The sequence below is a fragment of the Manis pentadactyla genome, chromosome 10 (genome assembly GCF_030020395.1).
Source record: "Manis pentadactyla isolate mManPen7 chromosome 10, mManPen7.hap1, whole genome shotgun sequence".
NCBI classification, from domain to species: Eukaryota; Metazoa; Chordata; class Mammalia; order Pholidota; family Manidae; genus Manis; species Manis pentadactyla.
Window position 1 is genome coordinate 16,920,925 of NC_080028.1, and position 19,009 is coordinate 16,939,933.

The 19,009-nt window shown below is 42.2% G+C and overlaps 2 protein-coding genes across 7 annotated transcripts in view; both read right to left on the bottom strand.

The window, feature by feature from the left end:
* The window catches only part of TXNRD1 (thioredoxin reductase 1), a 75,890-nt gene extending 59,225 nt beyond the window's left edge, over window positions 1-16,665 (bottom strand). For 2 of the 6 annotated variants that reach the window (XM_036891154.2, XM_036891151.2), the window contains exons 1-2: window positions 16,513-16,665; window positions 14,959-15,068 (exon numbers count right to left, since the gene is read on the bottom strand). The gene's annotated coding sequence lies outside the window, so the exon portion shown is untranslated. Of the gene's footprint in view, window positions 1-14,958; window positions 15,069-15,334; window positions 15,490-16,386 lie in introns of those variants that run through there. The other 4 variants (XM_036891155.2, XM_036891152.2, XM_036891153.2 and 1 more) reach the window with 3 other exon arrangements.
* EID3 (EP300 interacting inhibitor of differentiation 3) lies at window positions 3,255-4,837 on the bottom strand. Its single transcript, XM_036891157.2, has one exon. It carries the CDS (start codon window positions 4,685-4,687, stop codon window positions 3,560-3,562), a length of 1,128 nt encoding a protein of 375 aa, XP_036747052.2. The 5' UTR covers window positions 4,688-4,837; the 3' UTR covers window positions 3,255-3,559.
* Window positions 16,666-19,009: the final 2,344 nt, after the last annotated feature.

The following is a 19,009-nucleotide window of genomic DNA, read 5'->3' on the forward strand; positions in this document are numbered from 1 at the left end:
CCTTTCCTGCTTAGGAAATGGAGATGCTTGCTACACACCAATCTTCCTCCGGGGAGAATCAGGGGAGTGTCCATGACCAATTAAGTATCTAGATCTTCAGCTATCATGCACCTAAAATATCTAGGGCCAAGGTAATATTTAATATTTATTCTGTATGAAATACTAACAAATTATAAATAAAATAGATTCTACTTCAAATAGTGTTTCAGGTGCCTCTTCCTGAGGGCCTTCCCTCACCACCCTGAGGTAGCATCTCAACCTCTTATCCGAACAGTTTTTCTTGAGAGCAATCATTATTAAAAGGAAACATGCCGTCTCCCCTCTGTGATAGGGGTCCCCCAACATCAAAGTTTGATCCCTAGAACCTGTGAATACATTATCTGTAAAAAGGGCCTTAGAGATGTGATTTAAGGATCTGATGATGGGAGATTTTCCAGGATTGCCCAAGGGGCCCAAATTAATCTCATGTATCTTTCTAAGAGGGAGGCAGAGGCAGACTTCATTACAGAACTAAGTGTGAAGAGAGAAGAAGTTGCACTGTCAGCTTTGAACATGGAGGAAGAGAGTGTGAATCAAGGAATGCAGGCAACATCCAAAAACTGAGAAAGGCAAGGACTCAGATTTTCCCCTCAGAGCCTCAGCAGGAACCAGCCTTGCTGGTACGCTGCCTTTAGACCACAGAAACAGATTTTGTATGTCCAACCTCCAGAATAGTAAGATAATAAACGTGTGTTGTTTTAAGCCACTAAACGGTAGTTTGTTATTGCATCAATAGGAAACTAAATACACCCATCAAAATATACATTCCAGGAGATGGGCAATTTTTTGTCAGACACTTTTCCCCAGTGCCTAGAGCTGTGTCTGGCACAGTGGGGACTCAAACAGGTGAGTAAATTAACAAAGTGCCAGTTCCTCTCACTTGAAATGGATTCCCTAGAACAAAGGCAATATCATGAGGAAGTCATGTCCACACCTAAAGGTAACTGAATGAACCATGACAGAGATATCACCATGGAGGGAGGTGGCAGAATGGACTTTCTGTCATCTAGAAAACAAGGCCCTAACCTGTGTGCTCAAAAAGTGCCACTATGCTAGATGTTTTATATATCCCATTTAACACTCAGAGCAGTCATCCCATCAGCTGTCATTCCATTTCATAAATGACAAGAGAGAGGCCCACAGAGTACGAAACTTGCCCGTGAGTGAAGAATTGGACCCTGGTGTAAATGATTACAAATTTCTTTGTTTTCTCATACCATAACCAGTAATTTGTACTTCAAAGTACTGGTCGCATACATTTTCTGATTTTATCCTTACTACAAATTTAAGAGATAGAAGATATTGTTCCCACTTGGCAACAAAAACCTTAAGGTTTACAGGTTCAATAATTTGTCCATAGTCTCTAACCAGAAAGTTAAGAGTCAGTGTCTGATCCCAAGTCCTTTGATCAGAAAGTGGTTGTTATACAATAAAGTTCTAGTTAAAAAATTTTTCCCATAATATTCTCCTAGTTGATTTTATTGAACCCATGAAATTTAAACCATTCTATATTAGTGGGAAAACAGAGACTTTCAGTTTGGTTCACACCTAATCTCTATAACTAAATTATCTATTGGTCAATTCTTTTTTCTTCCAGATGAGCACTTGCTTCTGTTTCCAAGTGATGAGACAACCCAGGTGTCATCACAACCAGTAAAGATAGAAATAAGTGGTCAACCTGATTTATGGTTTAACAGTTATAACATTAGAGCAGACCCAAAACACTACCTTCCCCCTAAAGTGCCACGTTCTCTATTCAAGCTTTGTCATCACGAAGTCTCAAAATACTTCTATTAAGAACACTAGGCATCTAACAGAGCAATCTTGTGGTGATGAAATCTTTGAAAAAAGCAGATCTTTTTGCTTTTAAGAGTCATCTTTTCCTCTAACAGTGAATCTCTGGAAAACCCAAGGAACTTGGTTGGTGGAGACATGCTGAAATGAGGATCAGTGAAATCAAGTGATGCTTCCACAATCATTAAATCAAAGGGTGGTAGTCACTGGGTTAGCATTCCTTCATACAAAGAAGGGGGAAGATGATTACTTTAGAAAATAATTGGCAAAATTTCTGTTTTTGCTAAAAACCACTATTACTGAAGAACCTTCTGCATGCACACACACACACAATCTCTCTCCTCTCGATCTGGACGTCATTTATTTAAGTCTTTGGACTTCTGTTCCCTGTGCCAACACCAGACTAAGTAGGAAACTTTATTATTACTGTTAGCGAAACAGACAGTTATCCACCTGTCAAATAATGTTTAATGGCAAAATCCACCACTACCAAAGATAAGTTCCTGGAGAGATGAAGAAAAGCAGCTTACAGGTATGCTCACTGTTCTGTCAAAATCTGTCTTAAAGACCCAAATTTTTGGTAGTCGTCTCCAAATAAGGTCATTTACATTTTTTAAACAATTGCAATAAAAAGTCAAGTCTTTATGACTTTATATCACATGAAGAACATCTGTATAATTAATCATGTGTTTCAGTTAAACAGGGACAGTTTCCAGGCATTTAAAGCCTTATGAAGAAATGCAAAACTGAACTGGGAACATTCAAGGCTGTTACATAATGAAACATCACTGACTCTGAAGGACACTCTGTGTACTAGCAGAAATTACAAAAGTATTCTGAAACTAGGGACCAGAGAAGATATTAAACAAGTAGATAAAGACTGTAACTGGATGTTAAAAGATTCTGTTGCTTGAAATTATCCAACAAAAACATTTCCTACCTCTGAGGATATTAATAGGTGAGGTCATTCAATTTTTTGCCCAGTTTAACATTCAAACTTAATAGTTTTCCCAAAAAAACAAGTTTTCTGGTGCCATAATTTCTCACAATCCTATGAATGTGGCTTTCATATTCCCCTGCCTAGAATATCTTTCAAATCGTTGACCAATTCCTTCTCACCCTTCACAGCTTAGTTGATGCCTTATCTACTCCAGTAGAGCTACTCTACTGTTTTGTTGAGTCCAATCACAGGATAAATTATTTATAATATGGACACTCATTAATCTTACTGAGTCCTCTTTGCACCGAAGTGTGGCATCTTTCTTTTTTACAATATTAACAGTGCATATTCACTGCCCCACAGATAGTCTTTCTTGCCTACTTTTTTCACCCACTCACCCACTCGTCCCCCAACCTGGTTAGAAGCCCCATCTGGGATTCCTCTGGCTCCATGAAACACAAAAAGCAATGCAGTATCACACAGCATAATAACTGATTTTATTGAGAACTATTAAATACCTTTAAATTTATGAAATTCAGAACTGATTTTTATTAGAGGGCATTCAAAAAGATTTCCCCATGAACATGTCAGTGAATTTTTTTTTAATAGCAAAATATCAGGGCAACATAACAAGAAAAATACACTACACAGTAAAACAACTTCTGATGTTCTAGAAAATACCTTTTCACTTTACAAGATACAGTAAATGCTCCTATTTGGATTTTACTCTCCATTTTGAGATCCTTTTTAAAAGCCACAAAATGCATCCTAAACTAACACAAAACCTTAGTATGAGTTTGTAATCATAGCCTCTGATATTTCAAAAGTTGCCACAATATTTTTCCAGTCCTGTAAACTCAAAGATATAATTCCTTGCTTCCTGCCATGGTAACTGGCATCACTTCCCTCACCCATTTGGCTAATATTAATTGGCTCTAATATTGGCAGCCTGTCTTGATCAAGCCTTATTCTTGCAAATCCATCCCTTATAATGAAAGAAACATAAAATATATTCTCCACAGTACGAGAAAAAGAGTTTGGATCAATCACAAACTCAAAATAGGACACGGGAGTATCAGGATACTTTCGAAAGTACGTTTGCAACAATCCCAAGATTCTTTCTACTTCTTTTTCTGTTGCCTCATGATTACTATTCAGGTCCAACTTTCTCAGTTTTTTAGGCATATCTCCATTTTCTTCTATTTTGTGAACTTTTTTCTGGTTTTCAAGTCGGGGCTTTGGTGTAGAAGACTCCGGCTTGAATGAACCAAAAATAAAGTGGAATGTTTCCGCTTGCAATATCCAGCATGTTGCTTTCTTTTGTACTGTCTCCCAGAAGGAAAGAGCGATATTATCATCACAAGCACTCAACTCTTTATGTCCATCATCTTCCATCCAGTTTAGACCCACGAATATAAACAGAAAGTCACAAAATGCTACTTGATTAAAAGAGCTAATGTCACAGTTTAGCTGCTTTGCCTTCTCTTTACCCAAATCAGAAGCCAAAACAAGAAACTGGGCATCAAGGGCTGCTTCTCTTGTTCGGCTCACTTCATCAAACAGAATGTTGGCTTCTTCAAGAGCCTGGGTCAACGTGTCGCTCGCAGCGTTCATTATATCTTCACGGTTCTGCTGGACGTTATAGATGAGCTGCCGGTACTGTCGGCGGATTATCCGGTACTTCTCCTCGTCGTCCACAAGCCCCAGGAGGCTGGGGGTTATTACGTCGGCCTCCCTGCAGCCGAGGTCATCAGAGCTGCAGTCCGAGATGTCATCAGCCCCCTCCGCCACTTCCTTCATCCGCTCTTCCTCCTCTACCGCCTGCTTCACTGAGCGCACACTGCGGGGGATGGTCACCACTCGCCCGCGTTCTCCCTCCACGCCTCCCCTCAGGGAATCCTTTTCATCCGACATGTCAGCGACGGGCGCTCAAGGGGACTAGGATGAAGTGAAGGCCTTCACGACGTTTATGACGACGTTTCCTCAGAGGCGGAAGTAGAGGGGTCGTCAGAACAGGGGGGGCGTCCGCCCCTGCGCACTGGAGCCACCCGAGGCCCCGCCCCCCAGCGGCCGCGGCGCAGAGCTGCCCGAGTTACGCACAAACCCGCGGAGCGCCCGCAGAAACGGCCCGACCTGCGCGCGAGACAGGGTCACTGATGGCTCATATTTGCGTTTACCGACGATGTCACCTAGCTTTCGAGAACACTGGGGGGGTGGGGGGGCGGCTACTAAAGGTCTCGCGCTTTTAAACATCTGTTGTCTGTAGTTGGGTCGACCGGTTTTTAGTTCTCTGATTAAAAGGTGAGGTCTTTGGTTTTTTTGTTTTTGAGAACTAAATCTGCCCAGATTATAAACAACCCGTAAGGCCACGGATCTTGACACGCAAAACCTCCACTACCAATAGGCTGACCTCAGGGTTCACTTGTAAAGTGGTTGTTTGGAACTCATTCTTCATTATACAAATGTAAATTGAGTTAATTACCTATCCGAGACCTCAAAAGCCAAATCCCCTCCACTACCCCATGGGGTGGGGCGGCCCGCAAACGTCTGTGCCAGAGGAAGCTCCCAGGAGAGCTCTGGGGGGTGCACAGTGCGGGGGAGACCCCATCACACAACAAATCTGTGGTTCTCCAAAGGTGTTAGAAAAAGCCGGTACGGTCTCGCCAAAAGAACTGTTTACTTGGAAGCTACTAAAGGCCACAGACTCTGAATGGATAGTAAACATGAACCCTGAAAGGTGAGCAAAACTATGACGATTTTAAACACAATAAGGATAGGAAAGCAGTAATCTACTAACTAATCTAAGGCGGAAAATGCACCCACTAGTTCAGTGGGAATTCAAGTTGGAGATAGCTCAACTCCTCAGTTACACCAGTAGCAAAGTATACGTAACAATGGGAAGAAATACATCTTTTTAAAGAGAAAGTTTACTCAGCAACCCCCAAAATCGAAGGTTTTGACAATTTCAGTAGGTGCCCTTTAAACAGAGAGGGAGAGAGGTGATGCAGACATCCCCTGAACCACACCACACAGTACCAGTCAACCTAGGTTTCAAGGTACCCGGAATTAGCCCTACCTTCCTTCCTGTACATCTAGACTGGTTCACTTTTCTTTGACATTAACAGAAAGTTCCTGGCAAATGCACAAATAGCAAAACCTAGTATAAAGTTACTCCAAAATAATTTACATTACTATTTGTCCACCATTATTTTAAGTAGGGGTAATTCAGGAAGAAACATGCATTTTTTTCAGAAACACCGTGAATTATGGTTTCTTATGTACATATATTTATCCTGCTTGATTGGACTGTTAGCTTCTCTAAACTTGGTTTTAAATCTTCCAAGCAATGCCGTTCTCACATGGATGCATTTGAGTATGTTTGAATGTACAAATGTAGACGAAAAACTTTGTTCAGCATCTACTGCAAGTTATCTAACAGCAAAAGATTAATTTCACAGATTAGTGGAAGAAACAGATCTTACAGATATTATGTAGAAGTTCACTCCTTTTCAGAAAGTCAGTCTTTTCTCTTAATGAAAAACAGGAGAAAAACAAAGTTGGGACACAGAGTCATCATCAAAGGGCCGTATTTTGCCCCCAAGTCTTAGATGAATATACATAGTTAATTCCAAGTCCTAAATCCAAAAAGTTAGTTTTCATAGTTAATCATACTCTTGGGAGCTTCACCTTCTCAACCCTACAGTACCTGTTTTCTCTGGGTTCAGAGAAGGTTAAACAGGCTAACACTAATTTGCTCCATACAGTCTTTCATCTTAAGAATTTCAAAAGGCTTTAGAAAAATTAATTAATTATCCTAACTGACCTTACAGTATTACTAATACCTTTTACAGAGATTTCTCAGGAATCAACAGCCCAGAGAACTTGCTTGGAGCAACAGAACACATCAAAACAGGCATCATACTATTAGGATGGGAGTTTCAATGCTGAATTCAACCTACCGTAAACCCTTGTCCCTGAGAACCTTAGAAGCATGTAACTTGAGCAACCTCACAAAGTCATACTAGCATTGTATTCTGCTTTTTAAATCTGTCTTGAGAGCACAAGGTTTAGATGTCACTACAAAGTAAGAATCTCAAGTCTAATGATTTTTCTGTACTCATTTAAGAATGAGATTTCTACACTTGTGAATCTTTAAATCACTAAACAGTGGTATTTCTAACATAAGGTCCAATTACTAGTAATAACTACGTAATTGCAGCTTAAAAAGGAACCAGCAATACATATTTTCAGTTATACTGGTACGCTTCCATCTGACTTCTAACAGAAAGCAGAAGTGCAGTAGTACTTCAGAAAAATCACTCAAGTCTACCTTCTTTACTCAGTAAAGACTAGTTCAGGCATCCATGACACACAGCTTGGCCTCCAAGTTGGTTCAGTTCTCCTCTTCCCCTGTCCCTCTTTCAGAACTGCTGCTAAGGGTTCCTTATGGCTCTGCATTTCCTTTCTTATTTTCTCCAGTTTTGTCTCCTCTATTACTTTCCAGTCCCTTTGCTAGGACTTCAGAGTCATTCACTCCCAGCACTCAGCCCTCTCCCAGACCTCCCCTCCTCGGTGCTCAACACAAACATGATGTGGTGGACATGAGAGGTTACAGGTCTCCCTATAGCCAAATAAAACAAGACTTACACAGGGTCCCCTTATCTCACTGGGGCTTTTATTGCAGGATTAATCTATAACAAATAGATGTTTAAGAGACCTCTGAACCAAAGCTGGGAACCAGTCAGGCTGGAGCTCCGTACTCTTAACATATTATCGTGTTATCTGCTACCTCCCCTAAACTTTTCTGTTGCTTCCTTACACAGTACTTTCCCCTCATCCCACCAGGCTACCTATTTAATACTGAGCCATGAAGATACATAGTAAAAGCCCTACTTTAATTTGTCACAGTAGCAGGATGTTAGGTTTATTTTCTCTCTTCTCTTAAATTTCCTTTAAGGTTATGTTTGTGTGTGTGTGTGTGTGTTTGCTTTGTTTGGCTTTTTGGTATAAAGGTAATCTTTGCTATGATCAAGGCAGATATCTGTGTTTTCTAAATGACAGTGGACAGTGGAAGGAGGCAAGCTTGGATTCCAATCTTGACTTCTTAGCTATTAGTGTTATCTTAGGTAGGTTGCTTAACCTCTCGACCTCAATTTCCTCATTTGTAAGATGGAAATACTGCTACTTATAAAGTTACTCTCTAAGTATTGAATGAGAATGATGCAAGAGATCCAATATTTTGAACTACTGAACAGATAATTTATAAATCTTAAATTATCTCAAAAATAGCAAATGTTTAATAAACATTAGATACTAGGTAGAAAAAAAATGTATACAAAACAGTAACTTCACTCCTGGACGTTGTTTTAGGAACAGAGAAATACTTTAAAGGTTAAATCCTTAAGGAGGAGTACAGGAATATATCCCACTATAACAAATACCAGTGAAAAGAACTTTTCCATATAATCAAACTTTAAAACCTATACTAATGTTCAATAACAAGTGTATATAGTACTTTGAAGGGTAAACCTCTCTACTAGATATACTAAAGCAGATCCATTAAAAATCTGAGGTTCTAGGCACAATTATTTATGCATATTTTTCTCATGAATGACTCCCTGGATTTCAGCACATTCTTTTAAAAACCCAGTATCCAAAAGATGATTTAAATTAACTATTCTATTCAAGTAAGATTGCCTTATTGTTAGTGAAGTGAAAGAAATCAACAGTGAAGTCCCACAAAATAATTTGGACCCATGCACTGAAATACTTTTAGAGTATATAAATCTCCACCCTTGCTCTGTGGTCAAAGTCATATGCTTAACTGACACTTCAGGAAACCCAGTGCTGGCTGACTTGCCAAGTCTCAAGAACTAACATAAACAAGACAAGTGAAATAAGGAGAACAAAACCTTTCCAGGTTATAAGAGCAACTATCAACTCCCTTGGGATACCTCAGAAGTCAGCAATGACCAAGAAGATCACCTTGATAGACTAGGGGTAGGAAAGCACCAGGTCTGTGGCTTTTGAAGGAGTCACCCTTGAAGGGACTCAGCTCTGGAGGCTAAGGTTCAAATCAAAACTAGTGCTTTATTAATTTCTACTTACTTTCTTCAGGGTTTGGGAAACCCTGATATCTACTGGGTATTTTCTCTACCATATGGAGGGGTATGTGACTCACATGAAAACATTTGTTGACAAATGTATTTTAAATATATACATTGCCCTACAGACTTGTGTTAGAGACAACATAGACAGTGCCTAGCCCAGTAGAGGGAACACAGGTGCTCAATGTAACAGTAGCTAAATAGACGTAACGTGACTTTCTTCTCAACTGACCTGGACACACCTCCATAACTGCTAAGAGTAGACAATGCTGCTGTCATACAGCTGTTTAAAATTCTGAACTGCTTTATATGCTGTCTAGAATCTCTCCTGAAAACACTGGTCTCTGATAGACAGTACATCTTCACAAAATCAGATACTGTGGAGCTAAATGCCTCATTTAAGTTTGAGAGTCTTTTCTGGCCCTACCATCAATCCATTCATTCAACAAATATTATCGAATGCATGCTAAATGTTAAAAAAAAAAAAAAAAAACACGGAAGATACAAAAATAAATCTTTTTGATCCTAAAGAAACATACAATTTGGTGGGCACAGGGGAATGCAGATCCACTCAGCAAGCATGTAATGCATGAATGCTAACTGGCCAGAGCAATGCTAGGAACATCAAGATTTGCGTGGGCTCAGTCCTGAGTCATGAGCACACCATCAGGCTAGAGAGACGCAGGCATATATCCCAACAGCAATAACCCAAAGTCAAGGGCCGGAAGTGTGAGTTATACAGACAGGCCTGGGTTCCATTCCTGCTTCTGCCACTTAACTGTAATCTGGTCTGGGCATGCTCCTTAAATCCTCAGGGCCTCCATCTTCTCATCTGTAAACTGGATAATACCACCTCTTTCACAGGACTATTGTGAGGATTTAATCAACTAGGTTACAGCACTTAGATTCTGACACATAGTAGACATTCAATAAATGGTAGCTACTATTGTTAATAGGTATGTTCATGTAAATATTTTCTGAGTTCTAACAGAGACCTGGGATCATAGGCACAAAGAATAAGACTAACTCTCCACTTCTGATATGTAAGCCAAAGATGATTGTTGGCAGTATTCCTTTTTCCAGAGCTAAGGATTTGTAGGAGTACTGCTGTAGCACAGAGGGAAAGAATGGCCAGCTCTGGTCATGTACTCTAAAACAGGTAAGCAGTTGAGCAGAAGAGTACTCCAGAACTAAAATAAAGAATAGAATGGAGGGAAATTTTACAGACAATCACTACAACAGTACTCCCAGAACTTCCAGTAGATAGGTAAGAAGCAGATCTGGAGATAACCAGAATAGCAGTTTGGGGTCAGACCCTGAGAACAAAGACTACCAAGCTAAGGAATATGCCCTTCATCCTGGGGGCAGACTTGGAGGCAGCAAAGCAGCAAACTCTGGCAGGTTGGACTGGAAAGGGAGGGAGATCCAAAGTGAGAGGCCAGTTAGAGATTGCTGAATGGCTCAGGCAAGAGGCAATGAGCATCTGAAGCGATAGGCACATAATGTGGGAAACAGGCCCTGCTAAGTGAGCAGAAAGGCCTGGTAATGGGAAATCTGAAGCCTGCACCTCCAGATACATGGCAAAAGGTTGTGCTTGTCACTTGGTTAAAGTGGTAGGATGCACTGGGTCGCAACTTGGGTTCACAAGTAGTAAAAAGTTTACTATCTAGTCAGCACCAGATAAATTTATCTGCAATTCTAACATCTATGCCTCTTTTAAATCTTGCTAGTCCTCACTCCTTACACCTTAGATAAACCAGAGCTTGTTCACTTCCCCATCTTCAAAGCAGTCCTTTAATTCTCCTCAGGCCTCAACCTTAACTAGGCCTAAAGCAGAGGGACTTACTCATCTTCCCATTCAGGGATTATCTAACAAAAGAATCCAAAGAAATCCAAGTTTTCTATCAGCTCTGGTAGCATATTAAGAAAGTAAAAGGATGGCTGAAGAGTTATTAAAATTACACTCACCTCCTGATGACTTTTCAGTTAAGAGGCTGGCTTCTGGTAACTTTACAAGTTAGGCCGGAAAGTTAGGACCTGCCTTTGTTTCAGTGTCTACCCCCACGCCCACCTCTCCCAGGCTAGAACAGGGGGCCCCCAAGCCTGACTACAACAGGGTCACACCTCAGCTCCTCCCACATCATCTCCAGAACTTACTCACGCCCTGCTTTGTGTCTGTCATCTCTCTTATTATCACCTTGAAGAAGTTAAGCCCTATGTTGCCAGTTTTATCTCCCAACACTATTATCTCAAAATTACTAAAGTTTTAACTACATCCAGCACCTCAGTATTTCCTTCCATAAGCACATTTCCATTCACTTTGCTTTTCCTCTCAGCAAAGGCACTTACACAAGTGGTTTCAAAACTCTGGAATCATGGAGACACTGATTTATTTATATGCAAGAAAAGTTCCCTATAAGAATACTTGCAATCTTATCCTTAAGAACTAAAATGTTTATGAAAGCCAGATGTCTCTGAGCAATAGGAACTCTAGTCATAGTTCTTTGAATTTAATAGCTCCCTAGTTCCAATTTTACACATGGACACAAGCCCTGGCCACAGACAGTGTATTTTCTTATTTTTCTATTTAGGTATAAAATAGTACTTACCTGTTGAGTTACCATTTGCTACCTTCTAACTAACATTTTTTGGGTATTGAAGAGGCAGTCCTTTGTTGGATTTCCCCCAATTCTAATTACTTAGCAGTTGATCTTGGCCAAACTACCTAATATATTAAAAGTCTCAAGCATGATAATTATCATAAGAATTACCTGAGGGTGCTTGCTTAAAATAAATTTAAAAAGGCAAATCCCAGTGCCTTGCAGAGGCTTCACTTAACCAGACCTCAGGTAAAGCACAGGTATTCAAGCTTAACAAGCACTCCAGGGGATTCTGTGCAGGTGGCCTGCAGACTACAACTTCTTGAAACCCTTCTTGAGTGCCTTCATCCATCCTGTAGGTATCACCTAAGCGCATCAGTCCAGCAGGGCCCTCACCCCTTGCCTTCTGTAGTACACCAGGAGGGCAAGGCACATTTTGTTGCTGCTTCTATTGTTTACTGAGGGCAAAGAATGACAAAAGAAACAATATTAAGAGGAAAATGGAAGAGCAGACATTTTAGAGTGCCCTCCCCATTATGTGTTGCAATTGAGGTATGAAATCTTTACAGGTGTGAACTTCAGGATTCTAACAGTAATCCTGTAAAGCACTCAAATTTTTCCACTATATAAATGCCTTTCTCCACTCACACCCCATATTTCCTAAAGATTTTCAGAACCCACCATCTACCCCAAATGTGGGCAACAATTGGCTGGCTACTCAAACATTTCAAACCAGTAGCCCTCACCTTATTGTGTCTCTTCTTCCATTTCTCAGTACTCACTAAACACCAAAAATAAATCAGATGATAGTGTGGTAAGTTTACTGTAAAGAGGTGCGTGCAATGATTTTTTTAATTTAATTATGATTTGGTGGTATGCTTTTCATTCATGACATTGCATCTCACTGAATGGCTGAAATTGGCTTGAAACAACTATCAATAAAGTTGAGGTAGAGCACAGACACTGGACAACCATCACGATTAATTTTTCCTACCTATGATGAAAACGCCAAGATATAAAACAGTATAGTAAGTAAAACAGGAGGGACACCATCCTAAGGCTAAGATTCCATTTTAAAAAACAGGGAGTTAGGAGATAAAAGATTCCTAGCATATAGTACTAGCCAACAACCAACCCTATCTTAAGGCAGGCCAAGCAGACTTAAAGGGTATGTTTCCACTTGAGGTTAACCATTATCTTAAAGAAAAGGATCAATAAATTCCTTGTGTCAAGTTTATCTTACATAATATTTAGAGGACTGACTATATGATGTCTCTCACCCAGACAAACATCATGAGACCATAAATCAAGCCTACACCCGACCCTTTGCTCCATTACTGAAATCCTCAGAAGACAGTATCCCAAACCCTGAATCTCAAAGCTTTAAGCATGCCTCCTGAGGCTGCCCACACTCCCCTTTGTGTGTGTACTTTGCCTTAAATAAAGCCTACTTGCTACCCAACTTACTGCATTTTGTCTCTACACTCTTGCAGATGGTAGGGGCTTAGTTCCCATGCTGTGCAGATTCTTTGTAACTTCACTATTTCACTCAATTGTCTAGACTTAAGTACAAGTTGTCACTCTCTCTACTTCGGACTAGTAGGGAAGGGCTACTAAGATCTGATTTGGGCTTGTAATTTTCTGTCAACTGAATGACCCGGACAGGACTGCATCTGTAATATCATGCTCTTTAGTAGCCTGCCCAAAATTCTTTGTTTTGAGCCAGTTCTGAGAACATAATCTCACTCCATCCAGTGCTCTTGGCTCCCGCAAATCCTAGGATGGCAGGGACTAGTTCCAACATTGCACAGATTCAGGTGGACACTGGATGCCAGGTGACCCTGGCTTCAGAAGTTAGCAAGGGATTTGCCCTTGGAACTTCCCTTTCCTCCCTCTGTTCTTCCTTGCTCTCTGCTGCCTACTACTCTTGCTTTAATGAATTCCTTCCTTACCTACACTAGTCTGACCTGTTTTGAGAATTCTTCCTCTATCAGAGTCAAGAACCCTCATGCGTCCAGGTTGAGGTTTCACCTAGTGCACAGTAGAGACCTCCAGAGACGCAGCAGCCAGACAACAAAGTGGGTCCAGAGCTTATAAAAAGTGATTCTTTTTATACCTATTTCTGTTAAAAACAGGTCCATCGGGAAGACAAGTAATGACTCTATATCATCTTACTACACTGATAGACAGTGACTACAATGGAGTATGTGGTGGGGACTTGATAATGGGGGGAATCTAATAACCACAATGTTGCTCATGTAATTGTACATTAATGATACCAAAATTAAAATTTATATAGGTCAAATGCCTATATAACTTTTAATGTTATATTAAATGCAGATTTATGACAGAGAAATTAGATCAATCAGACAGGAAAGAATATTAATAGACCTTGGTCTCACTATTCTTGCAAAACGAAAGGTCTGAGTAACACATTATATTTAAAACCAAGCTAAAAAAGCCTTTCTATCTTCTTTAATTACTTCCCATTAACTGCTTGTCTTTGAAGCCTATCTCCATTTCCTATACTCATTCTTCAAAAAGGTAAATAAGATTCTTTTAAAAGAGTAGTAAAGAAAAATGCAAATTAATATCCTTCCTATTGGTGCACGTATCTAAATAGTTTTTTACATTTAACTGAGCCCTCATATTTGCTTCTAAAAAGGCAACTGTCAAGTTTGAGTTCCATTTCTTAAAAATTTGAGATACAAGTAGACAAAGACAAAAGGATAATGAGCAAAAATTAAATATGTGTCCAGGTGAAGGGATTATAAGGTTTTCTAACCTGGTACCCAACCACACCCAATGTAGGGCATCCCGTGTTGCTATCCCCCCCCCTTAAACACCCACCCAGCCTGCAGGCAGCCTGCCAGTACCACAGGCCTGGCCTAGGGGAGGTCCCACGGGAGTATGCCACCATGTTTACCATCATCTTTTCCCTCCACCAGTTGTTAACTCTGGGCCAGAAGAGAGCAAGCCACCTGAAGGGAAATGCACTCACCTCACCCCAGGAGTTCCCTGTTTGCCCTCCCCTGAGCCCGGGGTTTCTGGGCTTCCCTCCCAGAGAATTACAGAGGATGATAGGGACCAAAGCAGATAAGCATTTCCCCATCTCTTTTTCTCAGTACTTCTCTAAACAACTCATTTTCGGCACCTACACTGCTGCTAAAAAATTTTAAGTTATTTGGATTTATGGGAGGGAAAAAGGAAGGGAAAATAGGATGAAAAGGACACTTTTAGAAACGTATTTTAAAATCTGAAAAGTTACATATTCTCTTCCAAGTTTCCGCAGTTTTGAAATTTACCATCTCACCAACTTCCATTAACACGTGAGCTGTGGGTCTGCCACTTTCAGAGACAAGCCCCGTGTGAGGTCCGTTCGCACCCATCCTGGCCGGGAAAGGAGGGCTACGACCACGGTGGGCGCCACGAGTCACTCGCCGTCCGGCGGGTGAAAGAAACGTTGTCTCCCACCTACCTTCAGGGTCGAGCCATGGCCGCCTATGTTCCTCCGCTTCACAAACACAACGGGGACGTCGGTTTCCGAGGTCAGTTCAGACCGCGCTCCCTCGAGGGCCCTCCCGTCCTCTGGAACAGAAGCAGAGGGAGCGGGTCAGCGGCCCCCGGCCGCGGCGGGAAGTGCGCGGCGGGGCGGGGCTTCCGCGTCCCCGGGCGCTCGGGCTCCACGCCCCGCCCGCCCGCACTGCCGCCGGCGCGCCCCGAGACCGAGGCCCGCGGACCGCCGGCCCGGGGCCCGCACGCCGGCTCGCGGGCTGGAAACCCCAAGCCGGGGCTAGCTACTCCGGGCACACTCAAAGCACAGTAAGTCTAGCTAAATTAGACGCCCTACTTACCCAGTTACCCGGAATTCAGAAAAGCTTCAAAAATAGAAGCTTAAGGCTAATTATTTCAGCTTTAGTAAAACACCTCCCAGTTCAATCTTCCTCTGAACTTTGCATCTATGTAGAACGCCAAAATCCAACTTCCAGTGTTTCTAATCTGAAACCATGGAACAAAACTTGAAACACTGCCCACTTAAGGTGCTCTTATTTAAGAACGTGGAGCAACACAGCAGCAGGCCACATGACCCACTGGGAGCTAGCTAATGGCCCAATTTTACAAAGGGTGAACCCAGGTGGAGAATGAGTCAGTGATGTTATTAAAAATAGACTGCAGTTACACTGCCATCAGGCCCATTCATGAGACAAAAACCACACCACTCAAAAGCATAGTTGTTTGATAATAACAGCAGCTAACATCTACAGGGCTTTGCACATATTAATACTTCATCTTCAAAGCTACCCTTTGGATAAAGGTCCTATCAAGTCCATTTCACAGATAGGGCCACTGAGGCACTGAAAAGCTAAGCTGCCCTAGTTCAAGCAGATAGTCAACAGCGGCGCCAGGATTCAAACCCAAGCAGTGTAGTGCAAGCTTTTAACTGCTACCCTGTACTGCATTAAATCTTGAGATAAACCTGGGTTCCACTCTTAGGGGGTCCCATTAATAGCCTGGGGCAAGTCCCAGGATTCTGAGCCTTGGTTTCCCCAACTGTAAACATTTTGATACATACGATCTGTCTACCTCTGAGGATTTCTAAGGATTAAATGGTGTGAAAATTAGTTGTAAGGCATCCTTAGCTCATTACATTCTCTGCCTGTGGAGGATCTATCGATCTGCTCATCACATTGTCCACATTTCAGTACTCGTGCAATAAGAAATAACACACACCCATTTTCTCAGGTATCTCTGCACACCGCCTCTACAAAGAGGTAGAGGATGGAAACCACCGGCCGACAGGGGGCCGGTCTCGCCTACCACACGCTATGCTTTCACTGACCCGAGCGAGAAACAATGTAAGCAGCCGAGCAGCTCACCCGCCTCAGGAAAGCTTCACCCCACTCACCCTCGCCTTAAAACATCTCCCCTTTCCCGGGCCTCCCGGCGCACCCGCCCGGCGGATGCTCCGTCCCCAGCGACCCACAGCCTCACGGCCCGGGGCTCCCTCGGCCTCCCGCGCCCCCACGCTTACGTGAAGGCGAGCTCCAGGCCACCGGCCGCCGGGCCGCGCCACCGCCTCGCGCTCCAGTGCACCTCGGACTGAGGCCTCAGGGAAAGGGCTGCCGGCTCCCAGCGGCCACGGAAGCCACGCCCTCCCGCGAGCCGGGCGGGCAGAAGGCCAGAGTCAGAATGACAAAGCAGAAACCCGCTCCCGTGCAGCCCTGGCAGCCGCGCTAATGGGCTTAGCTAAGCGGGATCTCCTCATTGGGTGACACCACATCGTCTTCCGGCTGACAGCGCCCCCAACCCAAAAAATCAACAAGAACAATTATAGGAATGTTTGGGCTCAAAATAGGAGTGTGTATTAACTGAAGAAAACCGGACTGCGCCCCAAGGCGGTGACTCCAGAACTCTGCTGTCCATTATAATCATGGGAGGATCTTTAAAGATACTGACGCCGGGCTCCCACCCCCCCAAAACATTTTGCTGTAATCCGTATCTGATGCCACCTGGGCATCTTAAGTTTTTTTAAACTCCCTGGGTGATTTGAGGGAATGGCAAAGTTTGGGACCCACTGCCCCAAGGTAATGGGATTAGTCAGTCTGGCAATTCCCTAAAGGAAACAAATCAGGCTTTCCAAAGAAACATCAGTCCATTCTGACTAACCCTGAAAAGAAACAACAAATTCTCACCAACCCATAAACTTCCCCTTTTAGTACTTCCTTCTTAACCCCCTCAGGTGTTGGTTTGCATGTTTAAGGAAAACTGAGAGTTTATTGAACTCCAGCCACTCCAAGCCACCTGACGCTGCCCAGGTGAGCCATGCTCTCATGCTTCCCTGCTCCTACTCATATTCTTACTCAGCTCCTGACACTAGCAGGTAGCTAAGATTATTTGCTAACTAAATAAATAAATAAATCTCCTGCTTCTCTGTATGGATACTGCCAACCTAAAGCACACTTGGGTGAAAGGGTTGCTGGTTTCTTAAGGCTGCGAGAAGTCACGCCTTCCCTGAACTGGCAAGCAACCACAATTTGCTCCTTGCAGCCCATTCCAAAGGGCAAGGTAGAGGCTTGGTATAGCCTCTCAGCTTCTGAATGCACACCCACGCAGCACACACTGAACTGACATTCTCCCTGCACGGTGGTTTTACATGGCTGTGTGCCTCAGCTGATTCTGGCATCCTAGAATCAAGGATGGGTCTAGCACATAGGTGTTCGGGAAACAATGAGATTTAAAGAGCAAAGGGAGGAAAATATGAGGGAAAGAAAGCTGGGACTAATGAAGAAACTGAACATTTATTCCTGGCTGCGGTGCCAACTCTGTATTAACCATTTTATATGCTTGAGGTCATTTATCTACACAATAACAACCTATGAACCAGGGTCATAAACTCCTCATTCATAAAATATAAACTACAGCTTACTTTAGAAGTATGTCTTAGGATAAAGAGGAACTTTAAAATCATTTAACTTGAAATAATATACTAAAGCCAAGTGATAAGGATTGATTTCTTAGAGCCTTGTATGATAGGTCAGTGTTATGTGAGAATTAATAAAGGAAAACATCATTGATATAGCAGTTGGGAGGCATGAAGGAGGAGCTCTCACACATCCTCACTCCTCAATCACCGAAGAGACAAACACCTAGCAAGTCCATACATACTCTTTCAGCTACACTTCACTACCCAGCAGGAGGAAGGAAGATTTCTGCTTCCTCTGGCAACAGCCCAGTCAAAGACAGACCATCACAACTCTGCCAAGGGAAGCCATGATGTAAAGGGCTGCTGGGCTGCTTTGGGGACACAGGTTTGTAGTCTTGACTTTAAAGTGAAATAACTTTTAATTACTGTGTTTTCTCCAGTGATGTTTTGCTGCTTAATGAGGGTACAAAATATGTGAACAGCTAGGTTTAACAAAGGAGGGTCTTGCCAAGTCAGTATGATTTTTTGGACTTCATCTTGAGGGTCCTGGAGAGCTACTAAAGGTTTGAGCAGAGAAGCCTGGGGTATCAGAAAGGTTGTTCTAGCTCAGTGTGGTACATGAGGGTGTGAGAGAGGCTTATTGTAGTGGTAAAAGTAGACTTTTTGCTTAAAACAATAGACGTTTTGCTTAAAACAGCCCACCCAACCAGGCACTTTTCCTCTATAAAAGAGCTCCTCTCCTTTGTTCTCTGGACTTTTGTGGTTTTGCCAAAACTTGCTTGTTCCCAATTGCAATTCTCTGCTGTTCCCAAATAAACCCATTTTTGCTGGTAAAATAACTGTCTGTTTTTAAGATTAACAGTTACCATAGTTAGCATTTTCTAAGAGAGTACTGGACAAGGCTGGATGAGGCATTTTATTTACATTGTTGTTAAGTGAGCAAATGATAGTACAAATTCCTAGCGTAACTCGACGTATTTTTCAAGATATTTTTTTAAATCACCATTTTAAAAAACCTTCACTTTCTTTCAAACACTTCTTGCTGCAGATAAGGGCCTAGATGCCTTACCCTTGTCACAAAGTATGAAGAGTCCTTAGTTTTATT

Excerpts from the sequence above, each read along its gene's own strand:
- EID3 (XM_036891157.2), bottom strand. The coding sequence starts at position 4,687 with ATGTCGGATGAAAAGGATTCCCTGAGGGGAGGCGTGGAGGGAGAACGC.